The sequence below is a fragment of the Puma concolor genome, chromosome E3 (genome assembly GCF_028749965.1).
Source record: "Puma concolor isolate L17-30 chromosome E3, mPumCon1.1.hap2, whole genome shotgun sequence".
NCBI lineage: Eukaryota > Metazoa > Chordata > Mammalia > Carnivora > Felidae > Puma > Puma concolor.
The window spans coordinates 837,823-854,968 of record NC_141682.1 but is presented as its reverse complement, the minus strand read 5'-3'; the positions used below and the strand labels follow the sequence as shown (position 1 = coordinate 854,968).

At 65.0% G+C, this 17,146-nt stretch overlaps 1 protein-coding gene across 2 annotated transcripts in view; it reads left to right on the top strand.

Annotated features, from left to right (window-relative positions):
- The window catches only part of PRKAR1B (protein kinase cAMP-dependent type I regulatory subunit beta), a 103,407-nt gene extending 88,820 nt beyond the window's left edge, over positions 1-14,587 (top strand). For both annotated transcript variants that reach the window (XM_086691830.1, XM_086691829.1), the window contains exons 9-11: positions 1,040-1,161; positions 12,746-12,827; positions 13,180-14,587. In XM_086691830.1, coding sequence (XP_086547956.1) covers positions 1,040-1,161; positions 12,746-12,827; positions 13,180-13,352 — 377 coding nt within the window. In that variant the 3' untranslated portion in view covers positions 13,353-14,587. The remainder of the gene's footprint in view (positions 1-1,039; positions 1,162-12,745; positions 12,828-13,179) is intronic.
- Positions 14,588-17,146: the final 2,559 nt, after the last annotated feature.

The window sequence follows — 17,146 nt, the reverse complement described above, 5'->3', positions numbered from 1 at the left end:
GGAACCGCCGTCTCCTGGCATCTTCTGACGGGACGCAGCTTCGCGAGTCGACGTTCAGGCCTCGGAGCGTCACATTTCAGGTGTAACAAGAGAAACCCGCTGAAGAGACACATGGGGACAGACGTCCCCCCAGCAGCGTGACCCGTGGCTCTCGCTCGGAACCCACGGGCAAGACCTCCACGTTGGCCGGCCGGCCGGCCTGCCCGCACCCACTGGTGCCCGCACCCCTCGTGCCACTCTGAGGCCACTGCTCTGTTCGGTCCCCGGCGGTGGATGTGCGGGGCTGCGTGGGAACGCCCGGCTTCTGACTCCCCAGCGGCCCCTCCGGCCTTGCAGACCTTTCCAGGCGGGCCGGTGGGGCGCGTGCACTGACGGCTCCCCGAAAGCCGGTCCTATGCCACGAGAAGCACTGGCGGGCGTCTTAAAGTGGAGAAATCCCGCTCCTAACCTAGTTCTAAAATAAATGCTTTGCTTTGTATTTTTAGCCGCTGACCCACTTAAGCAGCATCTGAGGAGTCTAGGCCGGGGAGGTTTCTTCTGCCGAGAAAGAAATAGTTAATCAGGCAGTCGTTATTTTCTTACAGAAGGAGCGTATGGGGCGTATTGGGTGTTTTTTCCCTTCCTGAGGGCGCTAGGGATGGACAGTGACCAGGAAGGGGAGGTGTGGGGAGGGGCGGCAGGGGACACGGAGCTTGCAAAGCTGTGCCGAGAAGCGTGAGATGGAATCAAGTGTGTTGACCTGAAATAACGGGAGGCGAGCCATGCCGAGCCTCGCAGCCGAGCGGTGACGAAGCGTCTTCCCGGCCGGTGGTGGTTCCGAGCAGACTCGCGTCAAACCGCATCGTGGCCTCAGTGCTCGGCGGGCGTGCTGGCCGGGGCCCCCCACGGGCCCGACTTAGTGCTGCGGCGCCCAGGCCCTCCCAGCGCACAGACGCGCCCCGGGTCCCTCGCTGCCGATCCGCGGCACTTGGCTGAGCGAGCGCTCGGGTGCAGGGCAGGGGCGAGGCCGCAGTGACGGTCCCCTTGTCGCCCACTCTAGAGTCGCTGGAGAAGTGGGAGCGCCTGACCGTGGCTGACGCCTTGGAGCCTGTGCAGTTTGAGGACGGAGAGAAGATTGTGGTCCAGGGGGAGCCCGGGGACGATTTCTTCATCATCACGGAGGTGAGTGGCCGCCCTCACGGGGGCTCCGTCCGCATCGCTCCCGTGTGCCGACCCCGAGCCCCCCGCCCTCTGCCCCGCTAACGGCCTCACACCGTGCCGTCGTGTCTTCTCGCCCCGGAGAGTCGGAAGCGAGACTCTCCTCTTGGAAAACAGCGTCGGGTCCCCAGGCGTGCGGTGCCCCGGGAGGACGTTGTGCCGGACTGAACGCGAGCGTGTGCGCAGTGCGGGTGGAGAGTCGGAACCCACGTCGGGACCCTGGGTGGCGCGGCACCCCAAGCTCTGTGGCGCGTTGTCACTGGCGGACAAAGATGTCTGTGGCATCTTTCCGTGCTGTCTCTCACGACTATGCGCCCATCTACAAGGACCTCAAACGAAGACGTTGGTTTTTAAAAGAGGCTCCCGGTTCCCAGGCTGGAGGCGCGTGAGTCATTTTTACGAGGCCCGGCGACAGCTGGCGCTGGGGCCGTAATCCGTGTCGGCCACACTCGCGCCTGTCACTGACAGAGGCAAGCAGCTGCTGTGGCTGCCCGTCCCCAGGGCTGTGCCGGGCTGGGACCCCCGGGTGAGCCCCCACCCAGACGCTGCCCGGAATGAATGGGGGGCCCGCCTCGCGGGGGGCAGCACCGATTACGCGGGGCCACAAGTATGCCGCCGCCTGCTGGGCTCGCTTCCTCCTCCCGTGGCGCTCAGGGGCGGAAGGATTTCACGTTCACGCTCGTTAAAACACATTCTTCAGCTGTGCATCTTGCCGCCGGAGAGAGGGAGGCCTCGGCAGGGCAGCGTGGGGGCCCGGCGCTGTCCGGAGCAGGCCGTCCACGCTGGAGTTTCTGCACGGCCAGCAAAGTACGCCCTGCTCGGCGCCAGTGGCCACTTTCTGGGTCCAAAACAAACGAAGGAGGGGCACCTGGGGGCTCCGTCGGTACGTCTGACTCTCGACAGCCGTTCGGGGCTGGTCACGGTCTCGCGGTTCGCGGGATCGAGCCCCGTGCCAGGCTCCGTGCTCACCGTGCAGAGTTTGCTTGGGACCCTCCCTCCCCCTCTCTCTCCGCCCCTCCCCTGCTCGCACACTCTCACGCTCTCGCCCAAAAATAAACGTTTTTAAAAATAAAAACAAAACAAGAGGGGACCTTGCCGGGTCGTCGGTGCCGGTGAGATGCGGAGCCCTCTCTGCCGGCACACGAAGCACGAACAGCACGGGTGAGACCTGGACAGGAAACACAAATCTGGTTTGTGACTCCCGGGAGGGCGTGTCAGGGTCCCTTTCCGCCACCCGCCTGAAATTTCTGGAAGGTGGGTCTGCCAGGGCACCGGAGGCACAACCCGCCCCCGCCCCCGCCCCCCGCCCTGCACCCGTCCCAGCCCCACACCCACCGGGGACACATGGTGCCTGCGGGTGGGGGGCACGTGTGGCTCCTTCACCCCAGGCTCCCTGGAAGCTGTGTGAATCTTTCTGGAGGACCCCAGCCCCAGCAGTTCTCGGCTGCGTGAGTCACAAGTCCTTCTGAAGGGAGAGGGAAGGAAGGAGAAAACAGAATGAATTCTGATTCTAGGTCGACAGCGAGTGGAGCCGGTCCCAGGGGAGTGCCCGCCGGCTTCTTCCTCCCGTGATGAGCTTGGCGGAGGGGGGGAGACCCTTGAGGTCTTGTCCTGCTCCTCAAAGGGGCCGGTGGGTGATGTCCCCTCTGCTGTGGCCTCGGATGTGACACCCTCTCTGGGTCTGTGTGGGCCTGGCATTTCCCGGTTAAGAACATGAGGTCCAGGAGGGGGTGGAGGGGGTCCCTCCAGCCACCACTTTGTTGGACCCCACCCCCAAATCTGCATTGGATGTGACCAACCGCAGGGTCCTCGCTGCTTCCTGGACAAGCGGGGTCTGACTCGCCGGGACACCCAGGCTGGTCATGGGGGCGCCTCCTTCCTGGCACCAGCAGCCGTGCTGAGACACCCACACGGCTCAGCTCATCAGTGGGGCCCTGAGCTCCGGGCACTGGACGCCCCACCTTGGGTGTCCAGCCCACTGTACCTCCAGAGAGCAGCCGTGGTCCCCGGGCGTTAGCAGGTGCCTAGGTGAGAGCGGCCGGTGAGAGGGGGACAGACCGTGGCTCTAAGTCACCAACCCCTGAAACTGCCTGTGTGTCCCCGCGAGGGGTGCACGTGTGGAGCCCCTCCTCTGATGACCTGGGACCAAGGGGAGGGTGTGGTGCCGGCTCGAAGGCACAAATCCTTTCCTGCCCTAGGTTTCAACTCACTAATAAGAAGCTGGTGCTCACGGGGCCACTTTGGCTCAGAGGTGCGTTTGTATTCATTTGCGTGGTGGTTTTTTAAAACATTTGAATTAATTACCAGTGTTTAAAAATCAAGGTCTTTCTCGTCGCAGTGGGACTCTAACTTCTCTGTAAACATGTGGCACCTAGCCACAATCGGCAGACTGGAGGGGTGGGAAAGGACCCCTGTTAGCCACAGTCCCCACCCGGCCCTTGTGTCTGGTCTGCCGGCCTCGCAGGCTTTGAGGTTCATGGTCTCAGGGGTCGTGGTCTCCGAGCTGAGGGAGTAACTGTGGCCAGCCCACACAATTGTCCATCATTTGCTGTGGACTAAGGCTTGGACCTCCCAGCCGGGTCCAAGGACACGGGTAAAAAAAGCATTAAACGCGTGTGATGGGCACAGATGGGCGAGGGGGTGGGGGGCCCTCACACAGCTCCAGGGAGGGGAGTGGTCACCTGGTTTGTTAATCCCGATGTCGTGAGCTGGGACTTTCTGAGCCCAGGATGTGCCGGGCATTGTGTGAACCCCCAGGCACCTGTCAGGGAGGCCTGGTCAGGGGCCAGCATCCCTCCTGGGGCAGGGGAGGGCTGGGCCTCTGCCCAAGGCCACACAGCCAGCAAGCGTGCGCCCTGCATCCCAGTGGCCGGGGTCCTGCTCCTTGCTCCCGCGTGATGTGTGCACATGTGTGCGTCCCACAAGAGGGTCCGGTGGGCACCCCTCATTCTTTTCTAGAATGGCACTGTCCTCTGTGATTCACACAGGGTGATGGGTGACGATGCAGAGGGACCTTTCTGGGTCTCGTGCTGTGCCCGGGGCAGGCCTGTGTGGCTCCCTGCGGGGTCTCCAGGAGAAGGTGCCGAGGGAGGGCGGTGGGGTGACAGTGGCACTGGGCCCTGCCCTGGGCCTGGGGCCCCGTGCAGGAACGTCCTCCGTGTGGTCGGGGGCAGGGGCTCGTGCACCGGCTCTGGAATGTAACCCGACCCTCCTGGAAATGTATTTGAAGTTGTCTCCTTGGCAACTTGGATTTTTTTCCCCTTTTCCTCTGTGATCAACCCAGTCCGGTAGGTCCTGGTGGGATCCCAGGGTTCACGGGAATCGAGGCTCTCGGCCTGAAATGCAGCTTCCTGGGTGTTTGCTACACGGCCAGAGGCGGCCCGCTGGCTACAGCTGCCACACCTGGGTCAAGCCTGCCAGCCTCGCTCCCCCACAGCACCCAGCGAGCTGCCTGGTGGCTCCCTGGTCTGAGTGGTGCCTCGGGTGGGGAAGCCAGCCTCCATCTGACCCGAGCCGACCCGGACTGTCGTGAGATGAAGCAGGAGAAGGTAGTGTTACTCGTGTGTTTTGTTGGGTCGGCTGTTCTCCCTCCGATGGCTGTTCCGTTGGTTGGAGACTTCTGGAAACCCCAGTGACCATCCTGTGGCCGATGTTTCCTTATGAGAAGAGACCCCCCCCACCCCCCCCCCAGGCCAGGCCTGGGGCGAGGCGAGGCGCGGGTGGCCCACGTTCTTGCGGAAGCTTTCGGGCACGTGGCCAGTCTGGTTTGAGCTGTCCTCTTTCAGCTGGCGAACAGCACACGCACACAGTGGAGTGGGTTAACCCCCGGTTCCTGGGCCGCCTGTGAGCTCCCCCGCACAGCGGGGCTGGTCTGCGCACAGGGAGATGGCGGGAAAGGGGCCCGGGGTCCGCGGCTCCCTGCGGTCAGGGTCAGTTTGATGGGTCGGCTTGAGCAAGCCGCGGTCCCCGGGTGTCTAGATGTTTCTGCAAAGGTATTTTTCAGATGGGACTAGCATGGACATGAGCTGATGTTGAGTGAAGGGGTGGGCCTCAGCCAGTCAGTTGAAGGCTTTTCTTGAGAGAAGAAAGACCCGCGTGTCCCCCCGGGGGAGACACCCCCTGCCGGCCAGCCGGCTCTATAGATTCTGGACTCGCGGTCCCTGCTGTCCTGTGAGCCAATTCCTGGACTCGACGTCTCTCTACACATATACGTCCCGTGGGTTGTCTGTCTGGAGAATCCCGACTGACATGCCCGTCGGCTTTTCTGGAATAGACAGGTGTCTGCGCGGGGGGTGTGGGGCCCCTGAGGCAGGTGCAGGGCCCTGGGCGCCTGCAGACGCAGCTGCCGTAGGGAGCCTCGGCTGGGGGGCCCTGGCTGGGGGGCTCTGCGTGGCTGGCCTCCTTTCCTCCAGTCAGTAAGTGGGGCCGGGCCCCCGCTCTCATGCCTTTGCCTGACTGAGTGTCTCCACTCCATTTTGGAAGATGGTCGTGGGGTTTGCTTATTCGTCTTCTCTCTGCTGGTCCCCGAGGTGTGGCCGAGGCTGGTGGAGACTGCCTGCCCTGCACAGGTGCGGGAAATGGCCCTACAGACACTTGGTGAGTCATGAACGCCTGCCGTCCGGTGGGAGCCCAGCCGGGAAGGCAGGGCTGGGCTGCAAGACCGGGGGCCTCGCCTGAGCCCTGAGGGTCTCTGTGCCGGAGCGGTGCCCCTCCTGGGCAAGGTGGTCTCCCGGCTCTGTGCGTGCACCTGCTGTGTCTGAATCCCCACGACACCAGACCCCCAGAGCTCTTGAAAACATCCTCAGTGGATGAGCGAGGTCGGCCTGGTAAACCCGGCCGACAGACCCGGAGAGTACAAAGCCCCTGGGTCCTCCCAGGGCCTGACCCGTGGCTGCCGGTGGGGTGGGCGTGGCCCTGTGTTCTCTAGACCACTTCCCTCCCAAAGAGCCGGCAGGCGCGCCAGGTGGGACCCACCACGTCCAGGCCTCCTCAGGGATTGGGCTCCGGGCAGAGAGAGGGCGAGCGGGTGCAGAACTGGCCAGGCCCCCAGCTGTTCCAGGCCCTGAGACTGCCGGCTCCTGGTCTCCAGAACTGGCAAGGAGGTGGGCGGGCCTGACTTTGCATGCCCAGGAGGACCCCCTGAGGCCCACCGGCTGGCGGCTGGGGAGACACTGTCACGGAAACTCCAGATTTGGTTCATCTGCTCTCTTAGTAAGTTAATTTTGTAAACGTCCACAGTGTTGGAGCAAAGGCATAACCACTGCTCCCGAGGCCACGGTCTGTCCGGGGACTGGCCCTGCTGGCCCCTCAGACACACGGACCAGGCTGGTGGGCATGCACGATTCACCGGGATCTTGGGGGATAGGGAGGAGACCTCCCCCGTGGGCATGTCCTTCTGTGCCCAGGGCCGTTCGTGGCTGGGCTGGTGCCATGCCCTTGCGTGCCAGGCCGAGGCGGGGCGGGGACAGCAGCTACGGGCGCTTCTGTGTTTACTTGCCAAGGAGGGAAGTGGTCCCAGTCCGTTGGCACAGACTGGCCCTGGGTCCGCGTGGAGGAGGGCCGGGCCTCGGCAGGAGGGCCCCGTAGCTGGGGGCCCTGGGGCCAGGAGGTAGCAGGGACGGTCCCGCTGGACAGAGGGTGTGCTGGGCAGGTTGGGGCGGGGCCTGAGGTGCAGGAAACGTTCTGCAGACAGAAACCAACAGAGGGAAGTGGCCTCCAGTCTGCATCCAGGGAGAGCGATTGGCCCAGACCGTTGTTCTGCGGGCCTGGCGTGGGGCTGCCCGAGGTCACGGGTGCTTGCTGGCTCGTCGGCCAGACCCCCAGAATAAGAGAGAGCAGGAGTTCAGAGAAGTTCTCTCTCTCTCTCTGATTTTTAAGATTTGATTTTTTTTTAAGTTTATTTATTTATTTTGAGAGAGAGAGAGAGTGCTCGCACACACGTGAGTGTTCACAAGCTGGGGGCGGGCGGGGGGCGAGCAGGAGAGAAGGAGAGAGAATCCCAAGCCGGCTCCGAGCTGTCAGCTCGATCCCACAAACCACGAGATCATGACTTGAGCCGAGCTCAAGAGTCAGACACTCACCTGACTAAGCCCCAGGTGCCCTGAGACTTCATTTTTAGGGGGTAGTTTTAGATTCACCGCAACATTGAGCTGAATGGACAGAGATTTCCCGTAATTCCCGCCCCCCCCCCCAGACTCCCCCGTTATCGGTGTCCCCCAGATGGTGGATTTGTCACAGCCGGTGACCCCACACTGACACGCTGTTATCACCCGGAGTCCATGGTTCACGGGAGGGTCCCTCTGGGTGGGTGCACGTTCTGTGGGTTTGGGCGAACGTGGGACGGCAGGTGTCCACCGTCCCGTGTCCCTCGCGCTGTTCGCCGCCCTAAAAGTCCCCTGTGTTCCCCCTGCTCCTCCCTCCGCCCTGAGCCCAGGCAGCCCCCGTCTTCTGCCTGCGCAGCTCCGCCTCTTCCAGGACGTCCTGTCGTTGGAATCAGACAGCGTGCAGTCCAGGTTATCGGTGATCGCATGCAGTCCTTTGTGGCGCAGAATCGCGGCCCCTCGTCTGGACCTGACCCCGCGAAGCCGCTCGCCTGCTTAGGGGCAGCATGCTTGCTGTGGGCGTAGCCGCCCTGAACACCCAGCCGCAGGTTTTTGTGTGGCCCGGGGGCGCGGTTGCCGGGCGAAAGGAGTTTGCTTCCACCCACACCGGTGCCCGCTCGGTGCCTGGACGGCCTCCCTCCGACGCCAGGGGGGCCTCCCAGGCCCCGTCCCGTGCGGGCCGCTGTGATGTCTCCTTCCTCGTCAGGGGCCCGACGACCCCCTCGCCAGCTCACCTGCCTGCACACCTGGCCGACCCCTCAGGCAGGACCTGGCAGGCCAGGCCCTCGGCTCTGATCGGCCTCGGCACACGGACGTGAGGGCACGTACGTCACCTTCCGTGCCGCCGTGGATTAAGTGCACTGTCGTGTGGCTCGGGGCCTTGGCACTGTCTGCCCCAGAACATTCTGGATCCCACACAAGTCAGCTTGCTGGAAGCCGAGGCTAGACCTCGATGGGAGCCTTAGAAAAACAAAACATTAACAAAATCGTGCCACCGAAGTGTCACTTCCTGGAACAAGTCTGGTGACGCAGAAACGTCTTTAGGAAAACATTGCCTCCTCCCCACCCACCATCCCCCCACTTCGCCGCCGTCCCCATGGCGTCTCGTGTGCGTCCCTAAGTGCCTTCTCCTTGACGGGTTCTTCCTGGCTTCTGTTATCGGCGTCAGAGACGTGGTGAGAGTCTGGGGGATGTTTCTCCCAGACAGAAAACGTGCCCCCCGCCCCAAGGTCTGCACGTCTAGACTCTGTTTCTTGCTCAGGCCTTCACCTCGGGCGCAGGGCTGGAGCGTAGTTGCTGGCCACGGTGCCCTGTGTGGTCTGGGTTGGGTCGCCCACCCCCCGGGGAGGCGTTGGGACAGGAGCCTACCCGTGGCTCCGGTGCCCTGGGTGGAGGCCGCCAGCCAGCACAGAGAGTCTGCAGACGGTGGTTCCTGGGGACGGGGCTGGTGGCCGTTGGGCTCGGCTGAGCACCAGAACCTTTGGACCCCAGAGTGGACTGCAGCGGGCTGCCCGCCCCCCCTCCCAGCCTGGAAGGAGCCCTGGGTGGTGGTCCCTCTCTCCTGCCCTCACTCGAAGCAGGGCGTGTGTGGCCAGGAAGCCTCGGACCCACTCCCCGGTGCCCCTGAGGCTGCGGGTGGCAGGGAGGAACCGGCCGGACGTTGGGGGCAGAGCCCGGGGGGAAGGGAGCCGTGGGCTGGGACCCACAGGCCCCTCCCGTCATGCTCCAGGACACGTTTGGTGCGGCCGCCTGTGTGCAGCCCGGACATCGTGTGTGCCCGCTGGAGCATCGGTCACCGGCCGCTTCCCCCTGCTCCTGACAGACGTCTCCTGACTTGGGGGGCATGAGACAGACTGTGGGTTTGGAGGAAGGACCGCCAGCAGCCAGGGCTTGTGGCGCTTCACGCTCTGGGGCCCCGGCCTCACGGGTGACCTTTGGACCCGAGCGCGAACCCGGCCAGGGTGTGGGCGGCCGCGGGGTGTGATGCCCTTGCCCCGTGGCTCTCCGCCGTGCCACAGGGAGGGGGGACCGGGGCTCTGGCAGAGTCGGCCCGGCCCCTCGGGAGGAACAGAGAGGAGCTCGACGGGCGCCCACTCGCCGATGCAGGGGGAGCCTGGGGCTGTCTGCGAGGTGCTCTCACCCGCGGGCTCAGTTACTCCCATGCGCGTGCAGACGTGCAGCACGCTGCCTGTGCATAAGCACACAAACACGGACGGCGGTGCGTCCACAGGGGTCCCCGGGCATCAGGCAGGAACGGGCGGGAACGTCTCGTGAACGCCGCGGCCACGGGTGTTTTCTGTTCCGCTTATTCAAGCGCCCACTGCCCTCATGGCCACCTGTCCCATCTGACGGGGATGGAGCTACTTCTGAAGTGCAGACAGTCGGGCCCCTGCTCCGGGAGGCTGAACGGTCCTGTACCCATTCTGTGGAAGAGGAGGCTGAGGCTGGGAAGTGGGGGGCCCCCCCGCGGCTGTGGCCGGCGCTCTGCGGAGCTGAGGTCGGCCGGCTCTGGCTTCAGGTGGGGCTGGTGCGTCTCTCACGGCTTTCCAGCCCCTGCCTGGCGGCGCTCAGTTATTCAGGGGCGCGTACAGGGTCTGACGGACGCGGGTCCCGCACGAGCCTGTCGTCCGCCCGGGGTGGTGGGTCCAGGGGTCCAGGGAGTCACTCTGCAGGCACTGAGCCCCCGAACGAATGAGTAAAAGGGTGTGCGGCTGGGGTCCTGGAGGAGAAGCCGCCCCCAAGTGCCCCCCCGCGTGCCACCCTGACAGGTTCCCCTTGCTGTGGGCATCGCACCCGCCCACTGGAGAAAACCTGAGCCACGGAAATCTCGTCGGTTTTTAAAACTGAAACGGCGCCGAAGGAGGGAGTCATCTAGGAATCCCGCCCCTGCCGCCGGTGCTAACGCTTTTCTCCTGGGCCCTCCCAGGCCGCGTTCGGCGAGACCCAATTATTTTCGCGCCGGGCCTAGAGTCACTGAGAGAGGAATTTGACGAGTACGGTTTAGCCTTCTGGCAAGTGTTTCTCCGGCCCGGAACATTCCGGCTGGCGGTCCCTCGGGGGTGTCTGTGCAGCCCCGTCGGCAGCCTGGGCAGCGAGTCGTGGGAACCGCGGCCCCGCGGGCGCAGGGTCTGCACCCACGGCGTCTGCCGGCACCGCCAGGTCAGGAGACCCCAAAACCACACGCCCGAGAGCGCAAGGAAGCGTGTTCTCGTGAGCACGTTCTGGGCCGGGAGGTGGCTCCACGTGGCCCTGGGGCCCCCTCGCCTTGGCGCCCGTGGTCGATGTCACAGCCGCGGGGGGCAGCACACGCCCTTGTCCATCTGTCTATCTGTCCATCCGTGAGGACGTGGTCGCATCTACCCACAGAGCAGGCGGGGGCTGCGGCCGGCGACAGTGGTGCTCCCCTGCCGTGTGTTTGCCGTGGGCTCTCCCTGCTTCATGTGTGACGACCTTGCTTCCGTCTGGCTGGGACGGTGACATACCCGTGTGCACGTGCCCCCCAGCGTCCACGGTCGTGGCCTGCCTCGTCTCACGTGGCCATTGCTCTGTGCGCCCCCGGGAAGGAAGTGCTGCCGGTCTCTCGGTGGATGGTGGTCCCCCGACCGGTGCTGGCCCACCCAGACCCATCCCTACTCCTTCCTGGGAATACCACCTGATCCTCAGCCCCTCCCACTGCTGCCCGTCCTCTTGGCCGGGCCTCTGTGAGCGTGCGACCTGTTTGGGCCAATGCGGTGTGAGGGAAGGTTGCTGGGAGCTTCTGGAAGGTTTTCCTGCTGAGGAGAGAAGCTGCAGGAGGAAGCAGTGGGTTCTATGCCTGCCGATAGCAAGGGGAGACACTTGGCGACTCCCCGAACCGCGGCAGCTCCTGTGCCACCGTGAGGGCCTGAGGTCTCCAGAGCAGGACGCAGGGGTGAGCCCCGGGCCCTGACACCTGTCTGGGCCACTGAATCGGCTGCCCATCTTCCGGTTCCACTGCCTCACAGATACTCCAGGAGCCCTCAGGCCCCTGCAGCTGGCTTTGCATCTGAACGGACGCTCTCGGGCTGGAGTGTCACTGATTCTACACACGGGACACATCCAGTTCCACTGCTGGGGTTTTGAAAGAGGAAAACAATCCCAGTTGTAAAATGGAAATTACGTAAATGGGAATGAAAGGCGTGTAGGTCACGTACACCGTAGTTATAGGACATAAATGTCAAAGAATTAGGTGGGCACAGCGGGGCTCTGAGAAAAATCACGCCCGTCTCAGCAGCCCAGGGCACGGAGGGCCCGCACGCGGTGCCGGGGTGACCTTCCCTGTGCCTCCCTGACGATGTCGGAGCCCGTGAGTCCCCTCAGCCTTGCTCCCAGCCCAGGACTCTGTGCCTTCTGGGGTTGGGCAGGGAGCACGTGTGCTCCAGGCCCTGCCACCCTCGCCTCCCGGGCAGTGGCGGCATCGGTCTGCTGTTTAGACGTCTGGCTCCATCCATCAGCTGGCTTCATAAACACGCCAGACGCCCATGAGCCGAGCGGCCCCATGGCCGGTGCAGGGGTGAGCGCGGGGATCCAGCTGCCGGCGGTGGGGGGGGGGGGGTGGCTGCCGATCGGTGCCCGGAGATTCCAGGCACGGCGGCACCAGCAGGGTCTTCTCACAGCGTCTCCCCCAGCCTGCGGTGAGGCGGGAGCCGGCCTGGCCGGCGACCTGAGCCGGGTAAACTGAGCCCCCCCCCCCCCCCCCTTGGATCAGGATCACGTCTGTCGGTGCTGCCAGGGCATGGGGCCACGGACGCGCCTGACAGGCTGAGGGCCCGGGTGCCCCGGGGCAGCAGAGGGTACAGGGGCCCTCGTCCACCCCGGGCCTCAGCCCCGTCGGCAGCCTGTCCAGAGGCTCGGTTATTCCGGAGGCCGTTCAGCCCGGCCACGGGGCTCAGCTGCAGGAGTGATGCTGTTTATGCACATCCACCAAGCAGGGCTGAGCGCCGGCTGGATGCTCCGGGCAGTTTACAAAGCCTCACTTCTGATCCTCACAGGTGTAGAGTCGGGGGGGCTCCCCAGACAGGGGACTGGCCTGAGGCGCTTGGCAGGTGAGGGGGCCTGGGGTCAGAGCCCGTCTGCGGCTCCCCGCGTGTGAGGCGGCTCCGTGGGCTCCGTGTTAATCATTGAGCCTCTGCAGACCCCCCACCCCCCCTCGGGAGGGGCCCCCGCTGCTCCCTGGGGGCATGACCTTAGTCCACGCCCATCCCACTGGAGTGCCAGTCCTTGGGAGCTAGCCCGAGGTCAGCCCGGGGTGCCCCCAAAGATTCTCCCCACTGCCCGGCCTGCGGTGGCCTCTGACCTCACAGGAGGAAACGCCTGACTTCGGTTTAGACGGGGAGCAGGCGGACGGGAGCTGGAGCGGGGGTTGGGCATGCCCCCTCGCCTGTGACCCCCCCAACTGCTGACCCTCACCTGTCCCTTGGCGTCTGCAGGGCACGGCCTCCGTCCTCCAGCGCCGGTCCCCCAACGAAGAGTACGTGGAGGTGGGGCGCCTGGGGCCCTCCGACTACTTTGGTGAGTGTGGGTTCCCCGCCCTCTCATAGGGGAGCCCCGGAAGGGCCCTGAGGTGGAGAGCTGCGGGGGCGCCCGTGGGGGGCAGGCCGGGACCCCCTCAACGGACATGGCTGTCCCCAGGGAGGGCGTGACCTGGAGCCCCGAGTGACCCAAGTCCCTGCGGGGAGGCAGGACGGTGCCCAGCTGTGCTCCAAGGGTGACGTGTCAGTGTGTGTGTGTGTGTGTGTGTGTGCGCACGCGCGCGTGTGTGTGCCCTCGCGTGCGTGCACATGCGCGTGTTGGGGGCCAGTGGGGGGCCAGCCGTCTGGAGAAGCCCTGGGGACCCGGCCCCTGACCGCCCGCTCCCCCGCAGGGGAGATTGCGCTGCTGCTGAACCGGCCCCGGGCGGCCACCGTGGTGGCCCGGGGGCCCCTCAAGTGCGTCAAGCTGGACCGGCCCCGCTTCGAGCGCGTGCTGGGCCCCTGCTCCGAGATCCTCAAGAGGAACATCCAGCGCTACAACAGCTTCATCTCCCTCACCGTCTGAGCCCCGCGGCCCCACCTCCCTGCTTCCGTGTGCTGGCCTGTTCCCGTGTCCGCGGGCCGTGGGGGCGGGCACCCCAACTCCACGGGGCCGCCCCTTCCTCCGGACTCCTGTTTGGAAAAAAACGGTCACCTCATGCGTTTCAAAAACAAACGGCCCTCAAGACCCCCCAGGCCTTCCCCTCTGCCGCTTGTGGGACCCAGCCTCACTCCTCCCCGAGTCTTGGGGGCGCAGGAGTCAGCTGTGAGTCCGGGCCAGCCCGGGGCGGGAGGGGGGTGCTGGGCTGGCCGGGTCGGGACATGCGCCCGCCCCTGTGCCCCAGGGGCCAGGCCACCAGGGCTGCAGTCTGAGTGGGGTGCAGTGACGTGAAAGGGGGTGTCCCACGGGGATCCTCTGTTTCCAGGGGCTCCTGTCGGAGACGGCAGGCAGGAGAGTGACCGAAAGCAGCCCCTGCCTCAGACAGGAGGGGGCCTCATCTGGCCGCAGGCTAGCCCCCCCCACCCCGGGGCCCAGGCTCGCGGGAGCCCCTAGAGGAGAGATGTGGTCAAGTGTGCGTCCCCACCTTTCCAGAGACTCGCCCCTCGGGATGGCCAGCGTGCCAGACGGTCACCCTCGCTGGGCCGGACAGCCGGGACAGGAAGGAGACATCAGGAGTTGGACGATTTCCACGACCCAGGGAGCACGGTTCTCTCAGAGTCAGGCTGGGGGCCGCATGATATTCGCTTCTTTGAAGAGCAGCTCCTTGGGGACCTTCTGAGGGGGAGGAGGGGTTTTCCAGACACGCCCTGGGTACGGTTGTGACGGCCAGGGGCTCCTTCTCACTTGTCCGGCGGTGCCCCACTGGACACGAGCCCTTGCCCCGGGAGACAGGTGCTTTCTGAACCTCCATCCTCCCGGAGCAGGAAAGATAAAAACCAAACAGGCCCCACACCGGCCCAGGTCGACGATCGATTGAAACCCCACTTCAATGTGTTTTCGGTCCGCGTCAGCTGGAGCTAGAGAGGCCCGGGGGCAGGACAGAGAGCCACGGTGGCCCCTGGTGACAGACATGAGAACGAGGTCGTGCAGTTAGCCCAATTTTGCCCTTCCTACGCAAGTCTGGGAGGCCGCCACTGTGAGGCGACCCCGGCCAGCCCTGCCTTTGCCCGTGGATGTTCTGTGATGCCTGAGCCGCCATGCGTACCGTGAAGTTTCAACGCTGCATGTGTATTAAATGTGCCACGAAGTACCTCTTCCCACGTTGGGCTTTGGTCTGAAATCTTTAACAGAGGAGGGTTTTTCTTTTGTTTTTATTGTGCAAAAATATACATAACGTGAGCTTTGCCATCTTAACCGTTTTAAAAAATACAGGGCCACTGAGCACATTCACGCTGCTGTGCAGCCCTCCCCACCGTCCGGCTCCGGAACGTTCCATGTCCCCACCCTGAGACTCGGTCCTGTTACACACAGACCCCACCTGCTCCCCCAGCCCCGGCCCCACTGTCTCCTCCGTGTGTGTGAGTCTGACGACCCCGGGGCCTCGAGTGAGTGGGTCCCAGTGCGTGTCCTCCCGTGTCCGCGAGTCTGACAACCCCAGGACCTCGAGTGAGTGGGTCCTCCCGTGTCCGTGAGACTGACGACCTAGGGACCTCGTGGGAGTGGGTCCCAGTGCGCGTCCTCCCGTGTCCGTGAGTCTGACGACCCCGGGACCTCGTGGGAGTGGGTCCCAGTGCGTGTCCTCCCGTGTCCTTGAGTGTGACGACCCCGGGGCCTCGTGGGAGTGGGTCCCAGTGCGCGTCCTCCCGTGTCCGCGAGTCTGACGACCCCGGGGCCTCGTGGGAGTGGGTCCCAGTGTGTGTCCTCCCGTGTCCTTGAGTGTGACGACCCCGGGACCTCGCAGGAATGCGTCCCAGTGCGTGTCCTCCCGTGTCCGTGAGTCTGACGACCAGGGGCCTCGTGTGTACTCAAAGTATTGCCATTTGAGCATCTTCTCAATATCAGAAAAGGCTCCTGGGAGATTCTGTGCTCCTCTGGGGATGCGGTCTTGGGCCCCGGCGTGCATTTACACGTGCAGCGCGGCTCAGGGTGCACGCGTGGGGCGCCCACCGGCCGCGTGTTGCTGTGGCTGCCGGTCTGCCCGGCATGCTCCGTGTACAGTGCCGACGTGTGCACGGCTGTGGGTCTGGTGCGGACCTGGGGACGGCCTCCTCCTGGGCCCTGGCTCCCGCTGCTCGGAACCGACCTGTGGGAATCGGCCGGATATCTGTGACCTTCATCCACGTCCCCGGACCTCTGTTTATCTATGTCAGCAGGGCCCCAATGTTCTCCACGATTGATTCTGTTAAAGTCACACATCTGACCCTGTGAGCCGTAGGTCTATAAATAACTCTTATCTTCCTAAATCCGTTAGAATGCCTCTTCGTCCTGTGGCTCGGCACGTGAAGGCCCTGATTTGATGTCAGAGTGTCCCCAAGGGAGGCGGCCTGGGGGCCCCACGCTGGCAGCAACCTGGCCTGGGGGACTGGGTTTGGGGGGAGGCAGCGAGGGAGACAGGGGGAAGGACCCTGGGCAGGGCGGAGGTGCATGTTGAGGGACCCCCCTCAGAGGGTGGGCATTGGGTCCCAGAGCTTCTCTCTTCCCTCCTGCTGCAGAATGAATTCCCCAAGTTTGGCAGCCCCAGACATTGGGGGCCTCGGGGAGCGGCCTAGCTGGGCGGTTCTGGCCTGGGTCCCCCGAGAGGAGGAGGCCGGGGGGGGGGGCTGGGTCTGCCTCCCTGGGGCTGCCCCCCACGCCCCATGTGCAGGGAAGCCTCGATCCTAGTGCAGGAACACTCCCGGGGACGCCTGGGCTCCCCCCGCGAGTGGCCCGAGGGAGTGAGCCTGTCAGGACCTCGTCACCTTCCGTAGAAATGTGACTCCCACTCGTGGGGACGTAGGGTGTCACTGCCCAGCGCGCAGCCCCGAGGTCAGGGCTCTGGCCGCTGGGTCCCGCTGGTGGCTGGAGCCGTGACCGGCGTCAGGGGCGCCGTGGCACGGGGCGTGTCCTGACCACCGCAGGCAGAGGGGCGCGAAGAACCCTGAGACCCCGTGGGGCAGATGAGCAGCTGGAGGCCGGGGACGGCGGCCGCTGCTCGTGGCTGTGTAGCCGCCAGCCCTCCTCCGCCCCCGTCTGCAAGGCCGCACCGAGCAGCATCCTCCCTCCGTCCGCTGAGACTGCTTCCTGGCCTGGGCCTGGGGCCACACAGCCACCGAAGGAAGGCACGGGCTTTGAGCCTCCAGGTCTGGCGTTTTGTCACAGCGGCCGCGGGAAACTCGAACCGAGGCCCGGCTGGGTGTGGGGCCGAGCCCTGTGCCCATCTCCAAGGCTAGGGTCGACCACCACCTGAGCTGCCCGGCACTCGGGCCCCTCCTCAGAGGCTGGGCCCTGCTGCCTGCCGCGGGGCCGAGGCCCCCGAAGCATCTTCCCCAGCTGGGCCCTGGGCCCGATCCCTCTGGCACCAGGCGGGCACAGACCCGGGCTTGTGGGCTCGTGAAAGCGTACTTTTGTGTGCCTGAGACAACAAGCTGGGCGATTGTTCCTGCCCCCTTGCGGCCCCCAGGGCGGTGCCAGGGGCTCCGTACGGCATCCACTGCCGGGAAGGGGTCCGGGCTTGTGTGGTCACCCCCACCCTCCGTGGCCTGGGGACTGTGGCCACGCAGACGGAGCCCCACACCGCCCCCCGCCCCCAGGTGCAGGGGCCGTGGTGGCCTCTCTGTCCCCGGTGGCCCCGGTCCTCTCTGCTCCTCTGGGGGCTGACTTGGACCCCGCGAGGCACGGAA